Source organism: Perca flavescens, chromosome 7, assembly GCF_004354835.1.
Source record: "Perca flavescens isolate YP-PL-M2 chromosome 7, PFLA_1.0, whole genome shotgun sequence".
NCBI lineage: Eukaryota > Metazoa > Chordata > Actinopteri > Perciformes > Percidae > Perca > Perca flavescens.
The window spans coordinates 20170258-20194527 of record NC_041337.1 but is presented as its reverse complement, the minus strand read 5'-3'; the positions used below and the strand labels follow the sequence as shown (position 1 = coordinate 20194527).

At 38.9% G+C, this 24270-nt stretch overlaps 1 protein-coding gene across 2 annotated transcripts; it reads left to right on the top strand.

The window, feature by feature from the left end:
• Positions 1 to 1160: 1160 nt before the first annotated feature.
• On the top strand, positions 1161 to 22607 carry stat6 (signal transducer and activator of transcription 6, interleukin-4 induced). 2 transcript variants are annotated; one of them, XM_028582328.1, is made up of 21 exons: positions 1161 to 1580; positions 8224 to 8369; positions 8611 to 8755; positions 9271 to 9351; positions 9892 to 10075; positions 11388 to 11488; positions 13880 to 14028; positions 14314 to 14430; positions 14644 to 14811; positions 15587 to 15674; positions 15761 to 15883; positions 16107 to 16199; positions 16702 to 16905; positions 16988 to 17082; positions 17172 to 17305; positions 18915 to 19064; positions 19165 to 19225; positions 19319 to 19399; positions 20579 to 20665; positions 20905 to 20994; positions 21082 to 22607. In XM_028582328.1, the coding sequence occupies exons 2-21, from the start codon at positions 8236 to 8238 to the stop codon at positions 21140 to 21142; spliced, it is 2346 nt and encodes a 781-aa protein (XP_028438129.1). In that variant the 5' UTR covers positions 1161 to 1580; positions 8224 to 8235; the 3' UTR covers positions 21143 to 22607. The 2 variants fall into 2 exon arrangements, with proteins under 2 accessions (XP_028438129.1, XP_028438130.1); XM_028582329.1 differs by lacking the exon at positions 20579 to 20665 and having other exon boundaries at positions 1163 to 1580.
• Positions 22608 to 24270: the final 1663 nt, after the last annotated feature.

Sequence of the window (24270 nt, the reverse complement as noted above, 5' to 3'; positions counted from 1 at the left end):
TTAAAACCTAAGACAGCAAAGCTAAATTGTAACACACACACAGTAGCAACCCCTGGTGGCTCCTCCTGGGAACTCTGAAGGTTACACTATTGTCTGTTCCATATGAAAAATAAATATAAATAATAATATAAAATATGTCATTTATACCACAGTATGTTAGTTTGAGGAACAAACCTACACTACATGATTATTAGCATGTTACATGTGTTATATTATGTAATTATCATACTGTGTATCATTATTTTAGTTCATAATAGTATACAGTATTGTTGTTGTTTATATTTCATGTAAAAATGTAAAACAAGACAAAAAGATAATAGCAAACCAAAATAGACATAAGATGAAATGGACAATAAACCTATACACAAACTCAAAAAAATAAATTTAAAAAGTGAAATCTAACAAATTCGAAAAGGAGAAGTGGGAGGTATACACGTATTTATTCCCCTTCTCCGCTACTCATACATTAATTAATAAACTATATCTCTATAATTTATACATAATTGGTAGGTCACTATATACGCTATGCACATATCTGGAATAGAAGATGTGGTCAAACGTCTTCCATATATTGATATGTGCATACAGGCAATAGCATAGGCTACATGATTGGGAATGTTTCCAAATATAGGCAAATATATATGTCCATATATTTACGTATAGTCCTATTCCATAAATGTCAACACACTGTAACATAATATATCTCTATGAGGTCACAGAAAGGTAAAATCCTGAATGTTATTGAATAATAGGCCTGATGATTTTCCGACACTGAGTGCCGTTGGCGCTCGTTAGGAAGATGTCCGACTTGGAGGCTCTGGTATCTGCAGATATGGTATCATGTGTCTCAGTAAAGACTTACTGGAAGTAACAGCATCTTGTGAAATGACTCAACAATACTCCGCCTACGTCTCGTTCTGTGGAAGTTTACCAAGCTATAGATCGGTTGTAGTTTCTGTTTCAAAGGCGGCAGATAAATCCCTCCTATTGCTATGCTTTATTTATCCTTATTGATTCCGTCTTTAGACGTTAAATGCCGCAGAGTGCATGCTTTCAGGCGCCGTGTAATAAAATCAGTAAACAAAACAGACAACTGTACAAACAAATATAAACCACACAAGCTGCGTATTGTTAAACGTTGTCGCTTATTCTGCTGTGCGAGAACACCCCTACATGCACAGTTAGATATCATCCTATTACTTAACAGCAGCCCTGGCCTGATGTTCCTCTGAAGACATAGCTCGGTCATGTATAGAACGTAAGGACAGGAAATAAAGCACGCTCCTCCTGGTACTGGCACAGTGCGTAACAGGGAAGTAAGCCTAAGCCTAACCTACTTTCTACTGTTGTTAAAAGTTGTCCGTGTTGAACTGCACGGGGCTCCGAGTTGATTTCTCTTCGGTTAAAACGACGGAAACTGTCCAGCTTTTAAGAGACAAAAGTCAGCGTTAAAGTGAGTGATGAAGGCAGGAAATGTTCAGTAGGATATCGGCCTGGGGGAGGATTTATGAGACATAGGAGGAGGAAGAGGCGACGGAGTAGAGCGTTTTTCAATGTTTTGAAATTATATCTTTCTGAAGGTAAGTGCTATTGTTATTGTTTCATGGTGCGGATATCACTGTGTTAAATACTGCGGCCTACAGCTGATGGGGCCTTGTCACTTTTGAGAACGGTGCGTCTCTGACTGTCATGTTTTGGTTACGAAAAAACCAAACTGTTGCAGGATGTATGTCGGCCTGAAATACAGCCTTATATCCTTCAACAGTTATGCAACCACTTATAAGTGATTATGCACTTTCACCAGTTAAAAAGGGGCTCTAACTGTGCTCTTAAACATTGTTTTGTATTTCACGAAATGTGTTATGATCAAGGCTGCAACAATCAACTAACGTCCCTCCCTCTATGCTCGGTGCCCCAATAAGCACATTTTCATGTTTACTGTTCCTGGAAATCCTGTACAGCTTACAGTAATTCTGGTTATGGTTTTTACCCTACATTGGAATTGATTATTAATATTGTTAGAAAATTAGTTAATATCATATCATAGTATTAGATCCCCATAACATGTAATGAATATAATATCAGGTGAACACTAAAGAAGCTGTACTTTGTCATCCAGTAAATGCTGATGAATTTAAGTATGTAGCTGCATGTAGCTGCATTCACTGTGTAACTAACTGTAATTAATGTCAATTACCTTATCCACCCTGCTGCATACCAATAATACAGGGCTAGGGTTAGGGGGTTAAGGCGGCGCGACATTAACCGTCTGTTTGAGTTATGTAACCCATCCAGTTTTCCCAGAGTCATCATTAGGGACATGTGCAACTTGGTTCAGTTAATACTAACAACCAGGTTGCAATGCCTGACAATGTATCGCTATTAACAACAAGGTGTGGAGAGTCATAATCCACCTCAGTGAGAACAGCAGCTGCTTCCACAGCATTAGAGTTTAAGTGTAACAAAACCAAAAACCCTAAAATATCTGTAGGCCACAAGCCAGTGGAGACACTCTTGGGAGACGTGGGAACAGAAGCTGCTAAGACACTCACATACACACGCACGCACACACACACACACACACACACACACACACACACACACACACACACACACAAGCACACAATACACTAGTTAGTTTGTGGAGCACCTTCAGCGACAGACAGACACCCATGATGCGCCACAGAGCGCCACAGGAGGTCATTCCTGCCTGCAGCCATCAAACTTTATAACTCCTCCCTCTGTGTGTTACACACTTAGTGTCAAAACTGAATTTACAGCACGTATCTACACATCGCATATTAATATTCTTGGACAATTATGTACTATAATTACTTGGTGCAATAATTTATCAGCTACATGTGCAAAGGTGTTATTTATTTATTTATTAAGTCTATATAAGTCTGCACACAATTCAAAAGTCTATATTCTATTGTAGTAACCAGTGGGGCACCACTCCTCACCACCATTAGGTGCTTTGGTCTGAGTAACTGCTCACTTAACAGCTTCTGTCAGACGTTGATGCCAGCAGTCCTTCTCTCTCAGCCATTTTGCTCAAAAGTCAGCAATAAATCTGCCTTTTGCTTTAAATCTCAGTTATTAAATTAGGCTGCAACTAACAACTGTGATGAATCTATTAATTTATTGTTCTATAAAATGTCAGAAAATAGTGAAGCATTTTCCCACAGCCCAAGGTGACGTCCTGAAATTTTTTGTTTTGTTAAACCAACAGGTATTCACTGTTTGTATTCACTATCATATGAGACAAAGAAAAGCAGTACATCCTCTCATTAGAAAACCTGGACTTAAAGGTCCTATGGCATGAAAATGTCACTTTATGAGGTTTTTTAACATTAATGAGTTTCCCCAGCCTGCCTATGGTATACCTATAGGTGTAAACCGAGCCCTGGGTATCCTGCTCTGCCTTTTGAGAAAATGAAAGCTCAGATGGGCCGATCTGGAATCTCCTCCTTATGAGGTCATAAGGAGCAAGTTTACCTCCCCTTTCTCTGCTTTGCCCACCCAGAGAATTTGGCCCACCCATGAGAGAGAGACATCATGGCTTGCAAACAAGCAAAGTGGCAGTTGGTCGAGGCCACACCCCCACCCTCCACCTTGCCCCCCCCTCTCTCCTCCTCAATAGCTACAGACACAGAAATGGCACACTAAGGAAAGCTCATTGTGGGACAGGCTTAGTGGCTGTAATTCTGCACCAAGGCTGAATTTTGGGAAAGAGACTTCAGATACAGTATTAGGGGACCACTAAGGCCTATATAAAAGCATCCAAAGAGCACCATGTCATGGCACCTTTAAAGAACTGTTGGCATTGTCGCTTAAAAATGATTTGAACAATTAATTGATTATCAAAATTTGACATTCTTTGTCTTATGTGACAGTAAAATGAAAATATTTAGCTTTTGTCACCTTTTGCTCTTTTGGGCGTTTTCCTCTATTTTCTGATATTTTATAGAATAAATGATTGATTGACATTAACATTAGTCGATCATGAAAATAATTGTTAGTTGCAGCCGGGTTATTGATGATTGTCAGCTAAGAGAGGTTTCTTTATTTGCTGTGTAATGTGACAGGCAGTGTGAAGGTGGGCTGGTAGAAAGTGAAGGTATTGGAAAAGGTGTGAAGTGCATTACTTCCCTTTAAATGTAGGATTTATTGTTTATCCTTTTTATATCTGTAGTCATCTCATGGGACTTTCGTTAAGTTAAGAATTCAAAATAATCCCACAACAATCGTCAAATTCCCCCACATTGATTTCTGAAAGTGGCAGTGGAAAATGACCAGTATTGGTTTGACTCCCCATTATGCATTGGCATTAACTAAACCAACCTGACAGGGGATTTTCCAGATAGTATCATATATAGTGATTTGATCAATTATTGTGAGTTTTATTTCATATCACTCATATCTTCAACCAGAAGCTTAGCTAAACTGCTGAATACATCCTTATTCTGTGTATTAACAGCCTGCTGAAGATGTAAGGTTTCTCTTTTAATTACTCAATTAAAGTCCTCAGAGACAAATATGTGGTTTTGGGCTTTACAAATAAAATTGACCTGACCCACATCTGGATACCAACAACTAGATGCAGTATTATTCAAGAAGGTTTTCACTCACCAGTTGTGTAGTGATCCTACATCTGCCATACCTGCATAAATAATATCTGTCACTAAATCTTTTTAAAATGTTTGTTCTGATTTACCAAGGCAGTGTGCAAATAATGTAGTCACTGTAACAGACGTAAAAAAAAGTACATATGAAAAGAAAAAAAATACATACAACTATGAAAAGGCCCTTGACCTAATAAAAATCTCCTAATATGCCACTAAATTCTAATAACATTTCACATGCCATCTTGCTTAATTTAGACATAATTGTCGCAATAGACAGGAAGCATGGGGAGAGGAATGACGTCAATTGATTCCCTCCAGGAATGTTTCTGGCACGATAGTTACTATACACCCACGGAGATGTATTACATAATGTACTTGCCTTTCGAGACTCAACAAAAAGCTTTGTGCACCACAGAGACTCGACGACCTGACAGTTAACGTTTAACACATTCGAAATGTCTCAATGTATAAAAAATATTGTAAAATCTGCCTTTTAAAATTGTTGATCACTAAATGTGCGAAATCTTAGTAAATTATATAGTGTAGCTTCATCTGGGAAATATATAGCAAATGTGTCCAGTCAAGAACATTTTATTTTATTTATACAGCCCAAAATCACAAATCAGAAATTTACTTTCCAATCTGTCCATCTTACAAAACTCTCTGTCCTTAGACTGTCATTTCGGAAAAAGGAAAAACAAACTGATGCTCGCAAGCATCTAGAGAAGAACTGAGTGGTGATGGAAAGCCTGAATGGGACACCTAACACAATATTCAGGTGCTCCTGTTGATGGGATGCATGAGCAGTGTTTATTTAAATAATGAATGTCTTTCTAATTTACCTATAAAGAGGTTCAGAGGTCTGACCAATGTTCACCCATTGCACCCTCCTTGCTGCTAGAGGCAGCATCAGCTAACATTACAAGGAGGTATTCAACACAGTGTGACTATAAGCAACCAAGGAAGCAAGTATAGCTATCTTAACAGTGGCTAGAGCAAAGAGCTGAAGTGCTCTTAGCTTAAATTGTGGCCAAAACAGGCCCCTGTAAAGAGCCAGAAATATGGTAGTACCTTTGCCAGGGCTTGTCTGTTGATGCCAGTACTGACTTGAAACGGTCCCACTTAGTAGTTATAAAGCAGCTTTACATAAGAGCTGACCCAACATGAACTCAAGTAGCGCTAAGAGACAATGATGGCTGCAAGAGGATGACGGGGCTTATAGTGTGTTTATTCTTTTAAACTCTCACTACTGAAAACTCACCCTGAAACTTTCCAGTTTGTGGAATTTCCCCTTGTGCTGTGGTTGTTTGCTATTGAAGCCTCTCGGCATGGGTGACTCCAAACTCCCAGTTTAAACTTAGCTTTCACAGTTTACAGAGCCCCTCTGTCCTGACACCCTTGCTCAAAAAAACATGTGTTTACTCCCTCGAGGTCGGACTTGGCATTCAGGGCCTGGCACACTAATGGCATCATCAGTGTTAAAGGTCCCATGGCATGAAAATTTCACTTTATGAGGTTTTTTTAACATTAATATGAGTTCCCCCAGCCTGCCTATGGTCCCTCAGTGGCTAGAAATGGCGATAGGTGTAAACCGAGCCCTGGGTATCCTGCTCTGCCTTTGAGAAAACGAAAGCTCAGATGGGCTGATGGGCCCTTGCATTTACATCTCTGCTAGCTCGGAGACTGATTTTGTTTAATTGGAAACTCCGCCGCCCCCCCCCCCACACACGACCATTGGAATAAAGAGGTGCTGAACAACCTGAAACTTAAGAAACTTAAACCATTTCGACATTCCTGAAGACGTGAAGCCCTTTCCTGGAATTGGTTGACTCCCTCAGCCTGTTCCATGGCTCGGAAGATTGAGCTGAAAAATTCAGGGAGAAAACATTAATACTAAAAGTTGACTCAAATGTAATGATTTTTCATAGACTGAAACTGGAACATTTTGAGTTGTCGATGTTGGTATTGGCAGCGGTAGAAACAAAAAGATTATTTTCTGAAGTAAAACTATTAACTATAAATAGTAGGCTAAAACTATTGATAACACACAGTACAAGTCCTGTATTCAAATGTTTACTTCAGCACAATATACTTAAATTGTCTGTTCAAGGAGGAGCTTTCAACTCTAATACAATGCTGAATAGTTGAACGAATAATAATGCATCATATTTCAATTGTGATATTTTGTGAGTAAAATCTGAATCTGCAATGTAACCAATAACATTTGTCTGTCAGGTAAATGTAGTGGTACAATGTTTTCCTCTGAAGTAGAAGTACACAGTAAGTGAGTAGTATACATTGGATTTGATGTGCTGCTGCTAGACAGATGGGGACAGGACCAGGCTCCCTATGCTTCTCGTCTTTATGCTAAGCTAAGCTAACCCTTTCCTGGCTCTAGCTTCATGTGTATCATAAAGACATAAGAGTGGTGTCAATCTTCTCATCTAACTCTAAGCAAGAAAACAAAGAAGCATATTTCCCAAGTTGTCAAACTGTTACTTTTAGGAGGAGGGATTTGTTCTCCCATCAGTATTCTCATTACTGCTCAAATTCTTAGAGCTCCCTCAAAGAGCAAATGTAATTGTGAATAATAATAATAATGTAATTATAACCATTTACTATAAATGGTCAATCCTTGACGCGCCTCTGGCGGAGCTTCAAAGTATTCAGAGACAGATAGCTGTTATTCTAAGTTGGCTGTTAACTTATTATGAAGGATAAACACTGGGAATGTTGCTTATGAAACGTTGCTCAGTGTTGCATAATAGATATCATGACTAACTATAAGGACTTCTTGTTTATTAAATTAGCTCTCTTCTCATATTTCTCTCTTCTCATTGAAGATACTTTATGATGTAACATGTGTTGTGTTATAAAGTCAACACAAACATAACTCAGGAATGAAACAGGAAACCACTTTCAACTTACATAATGACAGTCAGACTGCAGAGAGATATCCAAGCTTTCAGAGACAGTTTGAGTCACACGTAGAGGTTCACCCTACGTGTAGGAAGCTGGTAAAGTTCACAGGATAGACTTGCTTGTTGCCAGCAACAGATTTAAGACATCTATCTCTGTTTCTCCACAGATGTTTTCCAGACCTTTGTTTGACCTGGATGCAATAGTTTGGAACTTTAATTTTGTTTTGTTTTTCTTATTTTCAACAAATCCTGTGAAAACACCAAAACCAATGTTGTCTGTGTATCCAAGGCCTGATATGCTATGTGGGCTGCTACAGCATGAATTTGTACTGACCCCCCATGCTGGTAGGAAAGTTGGATTATTGAGGTTAAAAAACTAAACTATATATTTATTAGCCATTTTCCAAAGATTTACATCTTCAGGAGGAAGGAAGGTGCTTGGGCCTGAGTGTTGCAAACAGGGTAGGGAAGTGGGAAAGTATAGAGACAGACTTATGCATTGTTGGTTTTGGTCTTTTTGTGGGATTTGTTGATCATAAGAAAAGCTCCTATAAGATGCCTTAATCTTTAACGCCAGTGTGGTGCTTGTTCAAGAAGATGTCCTGTTGTTTCCACTGTAAATAAAAAATGTAGTACAACTCATACATATTGTCATTTTACTCTGACTTGTGTAGCACTTCTTGATCATGGCCCAATGGATACACATGTCCCAGATGATACAGTGCCTGCCTGATGACACCTTAAATAACCTCTATCCCCCATCCGCCTTCCCTATTGAAGTCAGACATTTTTTAGCTGAATGGATTGAGAGCCAAAGATGGTATGACACAAACACATGTGCACACATATACTTTACATAGACATACACATACATGTGCACACAAACAGTTATAATAAACATGCTATAATAATAAATAAATAAATAATAATGATGTACAGCGCATTCATGCTTATTGCATATTGTGTCCTTATGTGTATGGATCTATATGCATGAGTTTATGTTTACAGGCACATACTGTATGCATGGGCATGTATGTGTATATTTGTGTGTATGCTCACAGGGACGACTTTGTGCCGGAAAATGTGGAGCAGCAGAGCAAGGCTCAGACTCTGTTGGACCAGACTATCAGCATGCTGCAATCGATTGCTCATCAGAACGCCAATGTGGTGGACAGGATGAAGCTGATGAATATGAGCAGGAACATGGTAGGGGAACTGTGTAACCTCTGTCCCAGAATAGTATTTAGGTTCCATCCTGGATCCCTGAAAGGTTTCAATAGGACAGTGTCCCTCTTCCTGGTGTTTGCAGTGTAGGTCAAATGCAATTTCTTCAAGCCATTATGTATAATGCTAAGCTGCTGCCAGTGATCGCAGCACGTTTAAGTGACTGAGATTGCTGAAACCAAAGACAGGAAGATGGTGTTTTCATATGTAGGAATATATTGTGTTTCTCATTAGTAATGTATGGTGTTTGTGGGGCTGCCCACAACCTTCAAGTAAAAAATAAAAGCCTACATACACTCTACTGACCACAAGATACCAAAAAAAGTGTCTTTTAGAAAGTCATAATAATTGCACAAGCTTCTTTAAATATATGTTTGTTGCCAGTAGGAATGTATTGACTATGACATTAACTGAATAAACCACTGCATACTAGTAGCTACAAGGTGGTATTAAGGACTGTTTTTTAAGATTTGATAAGACACGTGCTTCATTCACAGGCCATGTTTCAGCAGCAGCCTCTACAGTTTGGAGTGCTGGTCAGGGAGATCCTCAAAAAGGAGAGGGTTCTTCTCGCCACGGTAAGATCTTTTAACAAATACTGTCTGTGTTTATTTTAACTACAGCCCTCACCCTAATAATCTGTCTGATAATTTTTTACAGTATGGCTCGTTGAGGCTTGATCGTAGAGTGTACATTATATAGATGAAGAAAGAAACTACAAGTTAATGTCATTACAAATACATAGACACATTGGAAAAAGACATACTACTTTGCAGGCACTAGTATATATATAGTCTGACTATAACAGTGGTTTTGTAGTGTCACCCTTTGAAAAGCCCTGATTCAATTCATTACTTGGGTGTGTATTATTCTTTTTATTTATATTAAACAATGTATTACTTAGACTATATCTTCTGGCAATGTAGTCTTATATCAGGCCTTTGGAGGGTGTAAATTGATTTGGTTTGACTACAGGGAGAAATAGATATAGTAAAAATGTTTTCTAGGTAATTTCCACTGTTAATGCACGTTTAATAGTAGCAACAAATAATGAGTAAAACAGTTCTGACCCCAGCATCAATACTGTAAGTGTATTAAGTGCTGTTCCATGTCTTTAGCGTGCTCCGGTGCCCAACCCTCCACAGTACCAACAGTACCCGAATACAGAGTCCTCGTTCCCTAACATGCAGGATGTAGACCACCTGGTTCTAAAGGTGCTGGAGGTCCAGGACATCCGACAAAAGATGCACCAGCTGCAAGAAGAGCTCAACTGGGAGAGGCAGAACTATGAGGAATTACAAGGTGAGAAACACAAACACATATGAATACAAGGAAGACTAAACACAGAGATTCTCTTCAGTAACTTCATGTTCATATTTAAAATACTATGAATGGCCACACGGTAGTACTAAAGTGCCAATAACCTCTGGTGATGCACTTACTCATAGAAACTGAAATTGGAGAAATGTTATTTCAGTTCCTGTTTTTCAAGATTAATTCATGGTTTAATTTATTTTCAGTTTAGTTTTATGAGCTCTCTGGGAAACTTTGGTGTGCATTTTTACTTGTAACTGACCAAATGATTAATGGATTAATCCAGAAAATATTCAGCAGGTTAATCAATAGTAGAAATAATTGTTAGTTGCAGCCCTACCCAGTCTTGTTTATAGTCTTATATATTGACTTCTGCTTTAAGACTTCTGAATTAACTTGCAGGAAATTTAGTAACATCCAGCTTTAAATGTCAGAAAGTTACTATTGTGTGGAGGTTCACGTGTTATTTAGATCAAAAGATATGTATAAAAGATGACATCAACATGGAACATTGTCTTTGCATTCCAGTCTGTTTCAGTGTAGTCTATATCCTTGACGTTACACTTCTGGGATTGCTCCGTTGCCGCCTGAAAATCCACCGGATTTCACTCATTTAGGCCAGATATCCGTTGCCTTGGGCTTCCTGTGTTGGCATTTTAAACTCCGGTCGATTTATGAGGACTATGGTTAACCTTTTCTCAGATCTCTGCAGGGTAAATCCAGACAGCTAGCTAGACTATCTGTCCAATCTGAGTTTTCTGTTGCAACAACTTTTAAACGTACACGTTCCACCAAAACAAGTTACTTCCGAGCCTATTTTGCAGCGGCACCGCAGTTTTTCTCCGGTGCTTAGCACCGCCCAAGATGATTGTGATTGGTTAAAAGAAAGGCCAATAAAGCAGAGGACATTTTCCTCCCATTCCTGAATGCTACGTGGAGTAGCCAGATTCTCCTCCAGCGCACTTCGGAGGTTAATTTATTTTTATTGTGCAATGCAGGGTTGCACAACGAAATGCAGTTGTACTGTAGTCCTACACATGTATTTTGTGTGTCGTTATTCTTTTCTGTCTTGCCTTCATGGGAAACCAGGCTTACTGTATTTTGTGTGTTTCCTCTTTTTACACCCATCCTGTCAAATGGATGACTCAAATGAGTTTTGCTTTCTTGTCAAAAAAATACCACAAAAAACAATATTTCCCTAACAGGCGTTAAGAAAAGTTGCCTTTCATAATTTGTTTGTCTGGATGTTAATTTTTTTTCGTTTCGGACTTAACATATAATGTTATTTATCTTTGTACAGGGCCGATCCAACAGAATGGACTGGATCCCGCAAAATCAGAAATCCAAAAACTCCAGAATCACATCCAGCAGCTAGAGTACAATGTGAAAGCATTGTCCACGGTGAGCTTGGCAATAGATTCACCTTTGTGTACCAACATAACTGGCACCCTAGAGGGTTATTAATGGTGCGTTCTTTTTGTCCACCGAAATCGATTTACGAGTTGTTTTCCGGAGTTACGAACCGGAAGTTGCAAAAAGAACGCCACCGAGGTTGTATATACAACTCGTCAAGTCGTCTGAACCAAGGGGGTAAGCTTCGCTTCAGAACGCGAACCTCCGATGGCGCCATTTTGTTGCTACGAAGCGATCACCTCTTGTTAGCATTACACCGACCGCCATTTTTTTTTACGTCACTTGACTGCGAATAACTTTACATCTGAAGCGTTTAAAGACTCTATTTGTCCATTGTTTATTTATAAAGAAACACGACAATGTATAAAAGGCTCCATTACCTTGTACTTCACGTTATGGCTCCGTAGCAGACGTTTTTGTAAAAATAAGCTAACGATTGTGTCATAACCAAGTGACTTACTGTCGCACAGTAGAGGAATTACCGTATAGTACAGGAGAAGTTCGCAGGCAGTTTCGACTTACATTAGCTGTTTAGGTTTAATTACTAATGTTAACTAGCATGTTAGTTAGCAATAATTAGCCTGTGCTTATGTTATCTCCTTACATATACCTACGCTCTCCATTTCTGTAAGATTGGAAATGATTGAGATTTCTCTTGTCACAGCTACCAGAAGACTTACAACTTTCAGACACGTTGCTCACGTCACATTCACGTTGTCTCTGTCAGTTGGAGGCTGCGCAGTAAAGCAAGAGATCACCGGAAAAGTGCTTCTAATAGCCTTCACTGGTCTCCGTCCAGAGCAACGGGGTCTGTTGGTCCATTGTTTATATGTCAATGGTCTGAACTCAGAGGACCCCGAGTTCACTTTCAAAGATGGCTACGTCGTGCATCACACGTAGTAAACATTGTGGTTTTCTACAATTTTAAGCACTTTTGTCTTTGTTGTAACCAAATGAAGAAGTGGTACACATAGCACGGTATACCGTGCTATGTGTACCACATATATACTGCTACCTATAGGCATGTTGCTACAGTCTTATTAGGAGTTAAATACCGCCTGATTAGTTATTTTGTAGCTTGTGCAGCTGAAATTGGCTAGAGACGCTCGGTTGCTATATGACAACAACAGCTTAAGCCGAGCCTTGAGCAGAAGCAGAGCAGTAGCCGAACGTTAATGTTAATCAAAACGTAATTTTCATGTATCAAACTGTGAAATATATGTGTGTAATATGTCAATAACTGGGTGAATAGAATCCTAAATGTTACTAAAAATGTTACAAAAATCCATCTTTTCTCCGACTCGGTAGTATTGTGTGACAAAAAGAACGCAACAACCCACGGTTATTACTTGTTTTCCGACATGGATGTGACGTCACACTCGAGCTACTAGTCGCGATTACAAGACAAAAAGAACGCACCATAATTCTAGAGTTGAAAATCTCCACCGGAAAGTCCATTTTCCTGAGTGATAATGCCTCTCTTTTTACTTTAACTAAACATTTGAAAGTAAAACTTGCACTGTGCGGTCACAGGCAGTTTTATATGGCCTAAGTGAATGTGTGTTTGTGTCTTTTTTTGTAATTTAAAAAAAAAATAAAACCCAACCTGTAACACAGTCGCGGTTCGGCTGCGGCTCATGTAGAGATTCAATGTGTCCGCTTTTTTCGTGTGGCAGTCACACGTCATGGTAGCGCGCAGAACAGCCGGAGAAATGTGCCCAACATACAACGTGCTGGAGAGGCCCAACCTGTAAACACATGTTGCAGCGCGGCTCAATCAGTCGCGGCTCAGCTACAGCTCATCTAGAGATTCAGAGTGTCCCCTATTTCATCATCAGCAACTGCCCGCCGCCGCTGTTTTAATGTGCATGTGTGGGACACAAGCACAGAGATATCTCGAATTATAGATAAATGTTACTTTCACACTAAAGTAGATGATCATTAAGTATGTCTCTTCGCTATTTTATGTATGAATAAATACTGATTATTATGAGATCAGCCTAAACTAGTGCTGAAACAATTGGTTAGTTAATCTACCAGCTGATCGACAGAAAACATTTAAAATAGTTAATTGTTTTCTGTAAATAATCAAATGGAAATGGCGAATATGTGTTGATTCTGAAAAATATAATCTGCAATTTTTCTGTATCTAATCTACGTCCAGGCAAAATGAATAACAACCTTAAACTCTGGGAATTTCAGAAGGTTCAATTTTATACATTTTATAGACTAAACATTAAACAATTGATAGATAAATCATGTGGTCTTTGGTATGTATGGAGGTATGTAATATTTCTGTGTTTGTGTGCATGATGTTTATTGATCCGTGTGTTTACCCATGTGTGTCAGTATAATGTGTTTGGATGCTGGTTGTTTTAGAAGCGTTTCCAGCTGCTCAAGGAGTGTGTGGACTGTCTGGACCAGTGTCAGACCCGACTGATCAGCAGGCTGAAGGTGTGGAGGTGGGAGCAACACAAGGCCGCTATCGGACAACCCTTTGACGACAACCTCAACCCCCTGCAGACCTGGTGAGGTGCAACACACCTGTTCGCTTTTTGATTGACTGCATCTGTATTGTATTGCTGTTGATCAGCTTTCTGTGGGAGTCCTTGGCTATGAGGCTGGAAGGAATTCAGTAACCAGTTTCATATTTCTGTTTTAAGCTTTTATATACTACTACTACTACTACTACTACTACTACTACTACTACTACTACTACTAATAATAATAATAATAATAATACTTAAGTCATATTCTTGTTTTACTGGCTTACTTTCTTTCTTGCTACCTCACTATCTTTATATATCTGTTAGGTGTGAGCAGCTGCTTGGCGTGAATGGGAAGCTGAGACAGGAGTTGATGCTTATAGGGGAACCGATCCCAGAGCTCCAGGAAAGGCTGGGGCAACTTCTGCAGGTCCTGATTCAAAGGTAGCAAAGTCACATTGGTTTCTTTTCTATATATTTACATTTCTTTTTAAATTGGAGAACTGTGAAATAAAGTAAATGCATTTAAATCAAACCTTTTCCAGTGCAAACCTTTTCTTCTCCTTTACTCACAAAGAGCAACATAAATTACTTACTTTCATACATCTTTTAAACAAGAAGCATTTTCCTCACGTATGTAACTGATGTCTCCTTCAGCTCTCTTGTAGTAGACAAGCAGCCCCCTCAGGTCATTAAGACTCAGTCAAAGTTCTCGACAACAGTGCGATATCTTCTGGGGGAAAAAGTTGCTCCCGGGAAGCCTGTGGTGCTGAAGGCGCAAATCATTAATGAACTGCAGGCCAGGAGCCTGGGCAGTGTACCTGGGTGAGTCATACTGTATACACCGTACAACATGGAGGACTGCACACTGTCAGGGAGGAGGAGAGCAATAGTGCACATCGCTAATTGGTTTTCATGGTGGTCTTTTTTAGCCCCTGTAGTTATCCTTTATGTGAAAACATGTTTTTAGATTTGTTCTGTTAATTTTTTGTTGTTTTTAAATTGAAGGGGAAAACCAAAATAACCAAAAATAATTATGCAATACCTCAAAATAATTAACTCACAATTTATTTCCAACACAATCTGAAATATGTAGATAACGTTAAACCTTTTAAGATATACATTTGATTTGCTCATTGTTAATTATGCCATTAGCTAGGTGCAAGGGGAACTTCTACCTCTGTTATCCTAAACTTTAATTTAATTTAGTAGTATATATTTCAATGTGTAATGACCTAAGAAGTCTGCTATTTAATAATAAAGGATCCTAGTTGGTTTTGGTTGAGGAAAGGTAACATTTTAATGAGGAGGTTTTTGTTTTAGCAAGAATATTTAAAATAAATGGCTAAAACTCTCTAAGACACTCTGTGTCTATAATAGAACATTTCTGTTATGTAAATTGGATCCCTTGAAATGTATTTGTGAATTTGTGATACTGTAGGTAATGTATAATATTGGTTGTTGTTTAGTGTCTTGTTAGCCCAAATTCTCACATAAATCAAATCAAATAAACACTTTAAAATGGGTTCCATTAAGGTACTAACTATACAACTTATATAAGAGAAATATTGACATTGAACTACTGTTTTGTTACTTGCAGTGATAATGTTGGGGAACTGATCAACAATACAGCCATCCTAGAACACAACACAACCAGCAAGAGCACATGTGCCACATTCAGGAATATGGTATGTGCTGCATTAGATTTCTCAGCCTAGATTAAATTATGGTTAAGTCTTGTTAACACATTTTAAATCTTATTTTGGTGAAACAGTCCATCAAGAAGATCAAGCGAGCAGACAGAAAGGGATCAGAGTCTGTGACCGAGGAGAAATTTGCTCTCCTGTTCTCAACAGAGATCACCATTACAGGCTGTGACACTCCCTATAGGATACAGGTTTGGCCCTATCCATTGTTTTGCCTGTTCTTTAACTGTCTGTTGCATCCTGTTGCTTAATTGCGGCTTCATGATAATTGTGTATTCTTCCTGTATCACATTGCATTGAACACATTTGCATCCGATGTTCTGCACACAAGCTTTGTTAAATGGCTACAGAAGTGATACACTAAGCTGACAACTATGTAGTCATACAAATTAAAAATGACGTCATTGATTATAGATGATCTCACTTCCGGTGGTCGTCATTGTCCACGGTAGTCAAGACAACAACGCTCTGGCCACCATCATATGGGACTGTGCTTTTTCTGAACCAGTAAGTGTCAAATGGTTAATTTCTCTGCTATTGCTTTTATGTTTGTTCACTTTTTAGTCTTTGTTATCAGTGATGCAGTTTGACAAGTTATAATCTCTTCTCTGCTGTGAAAAAGGCCTGTTGAGTTTTCCATAAAGGCAATATTAAAGGAGAATCATCACTGTGCAAGATTAAATCCATGTTTGCATCCCTAATGCTAATATACTGTAACATATTATTATCAACTATTGAGTTGGAAGTGAGCCACAGACTTACAGAAATGTGCACACAATCTCTTTGGGCCTGGACGGACTTCCTGTTTGTTGCTCTCTTTGCTTTGTCAATCAAATCGTTGACTGGAAATAGTCTGATGTGGCCTGTGTTTTCTAAATGCCTAACCACTCAAACAAAATGGACAAAGTCTACACACTTGTAGTCTACTCTTCTTTCACTCTTCCCCTGACATTTTTGTAAATGAATATCAGTATTCTCGCCGTGTCAGCCTCTTTGTTGTTGTCATCAGGACAGAGTGCCATTCATGGTGCCCGAGCGTGTGCCCTGGGGGATGATGTACAGCACTCTCAACAGTAAATTCACTGCTGAGGTCCAGACACATCACAATCTGGACCACTACAACCAGCACTTCTTGGCCCAGAAGATATTTGACAAGCCTGACTTTGCCGACGACTTCAGCAACATGATGGTTTCCTGGGCACAGTTTAATAAGGTACACACAGGAGTATGTCCTCTCGCGCAGATATATACATACTAATACACTCAAATCTCACAGTGCAGTTTCCATTCTACAGGAGGTTCTCCCGGGTCGACCGTTCACTTTCTGGCAGTGGTTTGAGGGAGTGATGGAGCTGACTAAGAAGCACCTGAAGACCTACTGGAGCGAAGGGTGAGGAGACTCCCTTGCTATATTAAATATTAGCAACCAGCCACAGTCTGTTAATAACGACAAGTGTTTGCAATGTTTTGTTCCACTAGGCTAATATTTGGTTTCATTGGGAAGCAGCATCTACACCTGATTCTCAAAGACAGGCCCAACGGAACATTCTTGCTTCGCTTTAGTGACTCTGAGATTGGAGGCATCACCATTGCATATGTGTCCGCTACTGAGAGTAAGTGTTGGTGTGGCCTCAGTTTGAGTTTGATTGTTTTCACCCTCAAATTCTTCTGTTTCCGGTTTACACTATGATGCTGCTAAGGTACACCCAATAAATTCATTGTTTCATGGTGACAATGGTAATCGTTCATATATCTATTTATTGTTATTTTTATGTGAAGGAATGTGAGGACTTCATTTCGATGAATTAGTGGTATTTGACTCTTTAACACCATCCCCCCATGTTGTGGGTGGTCCCCCTGAATAAAATAAAAAATTGTTTCTGAAATTCTTTTATGATCCCTCACAATACGTTTTGCGTTCCCTCTGATCCACTAACAGAAGTTGTGACCACGCACAGCGCAAGTGGGTCGCACCCTCAGGTTGGGCTGCTCAGCTGCAAGTCTGCATCATTGAATAACTAGTCTATGTCCTTGATGTTCTACTTCTGGGATTGCTCCGGTGCTGCAAGAAATTACACCAGATGCATGTCTTTTCGCCGATGTCTGTTTCCTTCCGCTTTCTTTGTGTTGGAATTTTAAATTTACTATACTATAGTACTATAGTTAACTGCTCCTCAGATCTCTGCAGGGTAAATCCAGACAGCTAGCTGTCCAATCTGAGTTTTCTGTTGCACGACTAAAACAACTTTTGAACGTACAAAAGTTCCTTACCGAGGCTATTTTGCAGCAACTCCGTGCAGAGTTTAGCGTCGCCCATGACAATTGTGATTGGTTTAAATATATGCCAGTAAACCAGAGCTCGTTTTTCTTCCATCCCCGAATGTTGTGTGGACTAGCCAGACCCTTACCCTGGCTAAACTTAGTCTGGCTATCACTAGACCAAGCTCAATCTTTTAAGATTGAACATTAGTCTGGGGAGTCTGCTCTGTATTTTCTACTGCACAAGAGGCGTGATCAACGGGCATAGTTCAAATGACTCTGTACGCAATTGGATAGTCGTTCAACCAATCAGACCAACGATCCGGGTGACGTAGCGGCGACAGCGGCATCAACAGGTTGTTGCGCTTCGGTGGCCGCTATGTTGAATGTAAAGAAGAAGCTGCTTGGTCGCTTCTCTATCGTCATCGTGTTAAACCCGCCAATAGTTCCACAGGCCATCAAACTCCTTAATAAATCCAAAAGTTAATGAAGGTCCTGAACGGTAATATGTTTTTTATTCTTTATCTATATTATTTTTATTTATTTTTTATTGTTTATCCAGCTGGTCTGGAACCATACTCAACCCACACACCCCCTTTCCCCTCCCCATATGCATCAGTGCCCTGGTCTATGAGTAGTAATGTTTATATGTTACGGTCTTTTATTGTTTGTTTTTTGTCTTTTCTTTTTTCTTAATGTTGTTTAAGTGCCTTGTGATGTGATTTCTGCTGCAACTTAATTTCCCCACGGGGAAAATAAACATAAACAATAGCAATAATAGCGCGCCAGGTGGATAAGCCAGTTTGTGATTGGTCCCCGCAAAAAAAAACAAGCAGGATAGATAAATGTACAGGTTTCCAGTCTGAGCTGCAGGGCGAAATCAAATCGCTGGCAGATTGGGCTGGGTTTACCCAGTCTAGGCTGAGCTTGCACTGACATATCAAACATTTTGTTTTCACCTAGATGGGGGACAGAAAATCCAGAACATCCAGCCCTTCACCAAGAGAGATCTTGAGATCCGTAGCCTTGGTGACCGCATCCGTGACATCAACCACATAACATACCTGTATCCTGAATTTCCTAAACATGAAGTTTTCAAAAAATTTTACTCAGGTAATGGTCTTAATGTCAGATTTATGTTCTTACTGTAAGCTCAAGTGAGACACAACTAACCGATGGATTTCTTTTTTTTACTGCTATTCGTTTGAAACAGAACCTCAAGCGTCACCCGTTGGGGGCTATATCCCTGTGTCTCTCCATACTAAAGTCGGCACGTAAGGGACTATTTTACAAATTAAATTGTAATTTGATGCAATTAAAGTATAATCATTTTAAGGGAACTTCTGTGTGCGTGCGTGCGTGTGTAGGGAAGCTGGCTCAACCTCACCCCCGGCTTCCAATATGACACAAGTTTCTGAAAGCCCTCGCAGTACTGGTGGCTTCTCTGGGTAAGTGTCACATTTCTCTCTTTCACTTTATTTCCATACCACCAACTCACTTCCGTTAATATAGGAGGCACTTACATTCTTTGCCTATATAAAAAGTACAAATGCCCTAGCCCTACTTATGAAGTATACCAAGGTATTTATGTTATTATTAAAAGTAAAAGCCTTTTTTGTTAATCACACCTAATGCTACATACTTTCCTACAAATTTTCTTGAAGCAACCTCAAGATTACATAATATATTCCTTATATAGACATGCACTTACATAAAGGTAAGGACTTCAGTTGAAAATAAGCCACCTGGCTAACACTGGCGTATTTACAGAAATGATGATTTATGTGCTTTGTTCTAATAAATAAATCTTAAATTTAGAATCTTAAATATTGTGTTTGGCCACATTATGTATGGAGTGTGTTTGTTCCAGTGTCTCACTAAAGCTATATAACACTTGTATTAAGTTACATTTTTTTAACTGCACGTATTTTATTAAATGACATGCACCTGCTTCCTATCATTCTATAGCATGAAATACATGATATCTTAGAAAACTTTTAAATCTTTACCTTAATTATAAATTAAAGGTGGTGTAGGTAGGATTCAGAGACTTAGCCAAAAAAATTGAACATCAACAATTTCTCAGTCCCTACCCCCTTTCTGCTGAAGCCCAAAACGGTCTCCTAAGCCCCTCCCCCCACAAGGGAGAATTAATGCGTGTGCATGAGCAGTAACTGACATACAGTTAGACACCCCCCTGGCCCTGATTAGTGCACCTGAACAAGGAGCGGTGGATTTTTGCAAATCACACTACAGGCTGTAGGCGGCGCCAGAGAAGCTGGATTTTTTTCTTCATATAGCTTTTTAGCTTCATATAGTTCTACTGGAACATAGGGTCAGTTTCAGCAAGTGTTATAAGTCTTACATACTGCACCTTTCTGGTTTGAACTTTATTTAAGGTTAAGTTGTAAGAGTTGGTGGTACTCTTGGGCTACGTGCTGCGTCACATTGTGTACTTGCCTTACATTTCTCATAAAATAGAAAATACCTGAGCAGATCAAAAGTAACTGGAATTTCTTCTCAATTGCAGCACAGCAAAATTATGTTTAAAGTAAACAGCATGTCAAGTCAAGTGTATTTTATATAGCGCCAAATCACAACAGAAGTTATCTCATGACACTTTACAGAGACCCAACATTCCCCCATGAGCAAGCCCCGGCGACGGCAGGGAGAAACTCCTCTTTAACGGGGAGAAACCTCGAACCAGGCTCTAGGTGGGCACTCATCTGCCTTTACCGGTTGGATTGAGTCAAGTCAAATGTACTTGACTATGGCTGCCCAAAAAAATATGATGCATATTATTGTTGATATTTCAGCTGTTTTAAAATAATGTCAAAGTGATAAATATAGGGGCCTTTGATTTGTAATTTGACAAGTGTCAGCTTCTCACTCCAAAACATGCCAATTGTGAGTCCTTTAATCAAGTGACTGATGTTCCTGCTGCTTCTTCCAGGCATCAGTTCCCGCAGCCATTCAGCCCGCAGGAGTCTATCAATCAAGACATAATGGAAGAAAATTCTACTGTTGGCTTCCCTGAACCCATGTAGGTTTTTATTTTGTCTGTGCATTCATTTAATTTCCATGTTGTTTTAACACAGTGTTGATAGGTCATTATGTGTCTGTCTTCTAGTTCCACAGATAACAATATGGATCTAGATTTTGACACCATTCTCCAGACTCTTCATCAATAGGAGGATATTCCATCAAAGTTGTTCTTGGAGTGCAAAGCAGCCATCGGATAGAGACCGGAGCCAAAGTGGTCCGTCATACATTCATATGAAAAAAGCGCCATTGTTTGAGCAAACTTTTTTTCCCTTCACTTTTATGATCCATCTACAGATTCATCTACTTTTGAATAAAAACAAATGGGATTTCTCTGGGACTCAACATGTTAAGCTTGTGCTACGTGAAAGCAGGAAATCATTTTAAGGACAAAGTCAAACTGAGGACAAACGAAAAGAACGAAAAGTGATGCCATCGCTGTGCACCTCCTTTAAAAACCTGTTCTCTCTCTCTCTGTGGTAAGTGTGTTTATGTTGTTGATTGCCACTCAGTGGTCAGCCACCAGAGATGATTTTTTTAAGGTAATGTCATCCTCTGTCCTTGTTGCATGCTTTTCTTAAGCCATGATGAGGCAAGCATATAAAGAATAGAATTTCCCTATTGTATATTACCCTTCCTTATAATGGCTTAGCCTCAGCTATAGTATATTATTCACCCAATCTTACAGTTACACTCAGTACGGCTGGTAAAGACTTAGCCAACGTTTATGAGCCTATGCGTTCTGCGGCATAATGAGGATTAGGAACATGAAAGGATCAATAGGCTTTTCCATCATTGTTTACTGTGAAACTATTCCACATTGATGGACACTTACAATGCAACAGATGGCAGAAGTGGTGGTGGGAAATGCTTGTATTACATCTGCCTACTAAAAAACTTAATTGTGTGTATTTTCTGTTATATGTTTTTAAAGATTTTTTCTGTAAATCTCAGACAATTACGTTTTGCCTTTTTCCCTTAAGAATGCATCAAATATTGACTAATTGCTCTCATGCAAGAACATTATCAGTATCTGTCTTCAGTCTTTGGAGTTACACAACTCATAAATATAGTAAATAGTAAATGATCAACCATACATACATTTCCATACCTTTAATCCGCTGTAAATTCTCAAATTAGATGTTATTTCATGTGACTATATATATTTTAGTTTGGAGTCACACATATCCTGTTAATATGACATTCAATGTTTTTCGGTGTTGGAGAATAACATGTTAGGCATATAGAGTAAAGTAATTATAATTGCAAATAATATGTAACATTACAGGGTAAAGAACAATATTATAACATGCGGGGCAGTATCTTTGCTTTGTGGGAGCTCTAAATCTTTTAGCTGCTTTTATCCATATCAAAACCAATCTTCCTCATTAACCAACTTTTGGTTTTATAAGCTTTGCACTACTATCACTGTCAATGCTGTGCATGAAATAATATATCGGTGTGTTGTATGTACCATGTTGCATGTATGTTTACCAGATGAAAACATTTTATATCTTGAGGATTGACTGTTTGATAAATCACCCCGAGGCTACTTCTACAATCCATATAATGTTTCAACTATGGTGACAAATAAATTCTTAGTTTTTCTCAATATATCAAAAATATTTTTGTGAATTTATTTACAAGAAAAGTAGTTATCTCCCTTAAGCCAACTTTGATTGATATCACAGCTTTTTGAGGCATGGCACATAGTGGAATATGTCCTACAAGCAGTTGCAGACTTAATCACAACTTTCACTGCCCCTGTGGTATCACAGAAATAACCTAATCTGATTGTCAAATGTTTTTGTAAATGTTAACTGGGTTTAAATCTCAGAAGAGTCATAATTATGTAATTAATGACAGTTGTTGCATATATCTAAGATTAGCTTTTTTGATACATGCAAATTTAGGTCTGTCTTGTGTGGAACCATCCATGTAAATCCCATATTTGTCTACGGTCTAAAAGAAAACAGACAAAGAAATGATTGGAAACATGAGAATTTTCGGATTTTTTTGACATATAAAAATAATAAATCAATGGCATTGTGATTGGGAAGGTATGCCTGGTACCAAAAAAGGCTGTCCATTGAATGAAAGCATAATGGTATATAACACAATTGGCTTCACTTCCATAATCCATCAGCCAAAGAGGAGACATTGCATAACTAGCATATATTTCCTATCCATCCAGTTTCAACAATCATGAAATGATTAAAAAAAAAGAAAACTTTACACTGTACATCACAAAGCTTTTCCATTAGAACACAAATTCTAATTTCAACATGTCACTAAAATGTAAATTCTACTCAACCACTGCCAGGGAAATCACACTGAAAAAAAAGGTTATGTAGAGGAAGCAGAAAGAGAATCAGCTTACATGTCTGGTTCAATAACTGCTTTGGTGAAATTTGTCAAAATGCTAACTTATCTCAGTGCCCCGTCCCCTTCCTTCCATCCCAGCAGCTTTAGATGTCCCCTCATTAGAGCAGAACAAGATGGCTGCCTCGTAAACAAAGGGAGGAGGTAGGGTGAATAAAGGAAGGATGGAAGAGAGAGGGGACACCAGGCCAATGTAGAGCTTCAACTTCAAAATCATTCTCTCTTGTGTAGATTGTATGAAAATAAAGGTGTACATTTATCACCCTGTACAAACACACTAAGATTTCAGTCGCCTCACGGTGACCTTCTCTCTTCTCCCAAATATCAGAGAGGGGCTTGTCCAATAAAACTATCTCACTCCCAAAGAGCCACCCAGCTCAGCGTAGAAAAGAGAAGTCACCAGGTGTTTGCCAACACCAGCAACAAGCCACTACACCTCATGCACTCTTTCATTTCTAACCTCGAGTTGATGTAACAAAGACCCTTCAGTCGTGTCAAACAACACAATTCAACTAGAAAACGCTTGTTCCTCATGACAGCTTGTCAGGTTTTGCTTTCTTTGTTTTTCCATGGCAGACACGCAAAAGTAAAAGCAAACCAACTATCACACACCTTTACATGAATCTGTGAAAAAGGCTGCTCTAAAAGCAAAGCTCATGTCAGAATTTAAAAGTCATTTAAAATGTAACTCAACACAAATACTGTTTAAGCTAACCTGCAGATTTCCCACTTATAAAGCAATGGGTAACAAATTCGTGGCAATTATACAATTTCAAGTGTTTGTAATTGTAACTTCATTGAAAACTGAGCGCAGAAAAGACCAGATAGTTTTGTGTTTTGTGTTTATTTTAATATAAATATGAATCTGTGTGTGCTTCACTAGATGAGACACAAA

Excerpts from the sequence above, each read along its gene's own strand:
- stat6 (XM_028582328.1), top strand. The coding sequence starts at position 8,236 with ATGGCCCAATGGATACACATGTCCCAGATGATACAGTGCCTGCCTGAT. Across the intron at positions 11,489-13,879 it reads ATGTGAAAGCATTGTCCACG|AAGCGTTTCCAGCTGCTCAA; the intron begins GTGAGCTTGGCA and ends TGGTTGTTTTAG. Across the intron at positions 14,431-14,643 it reads CTGCAGGTCCTGATTCAAAG|CTCTCTTGTAGTAGACAAGC; the intron begins GTAGCAAAGTCA and ends TGTCTCCTTCAG.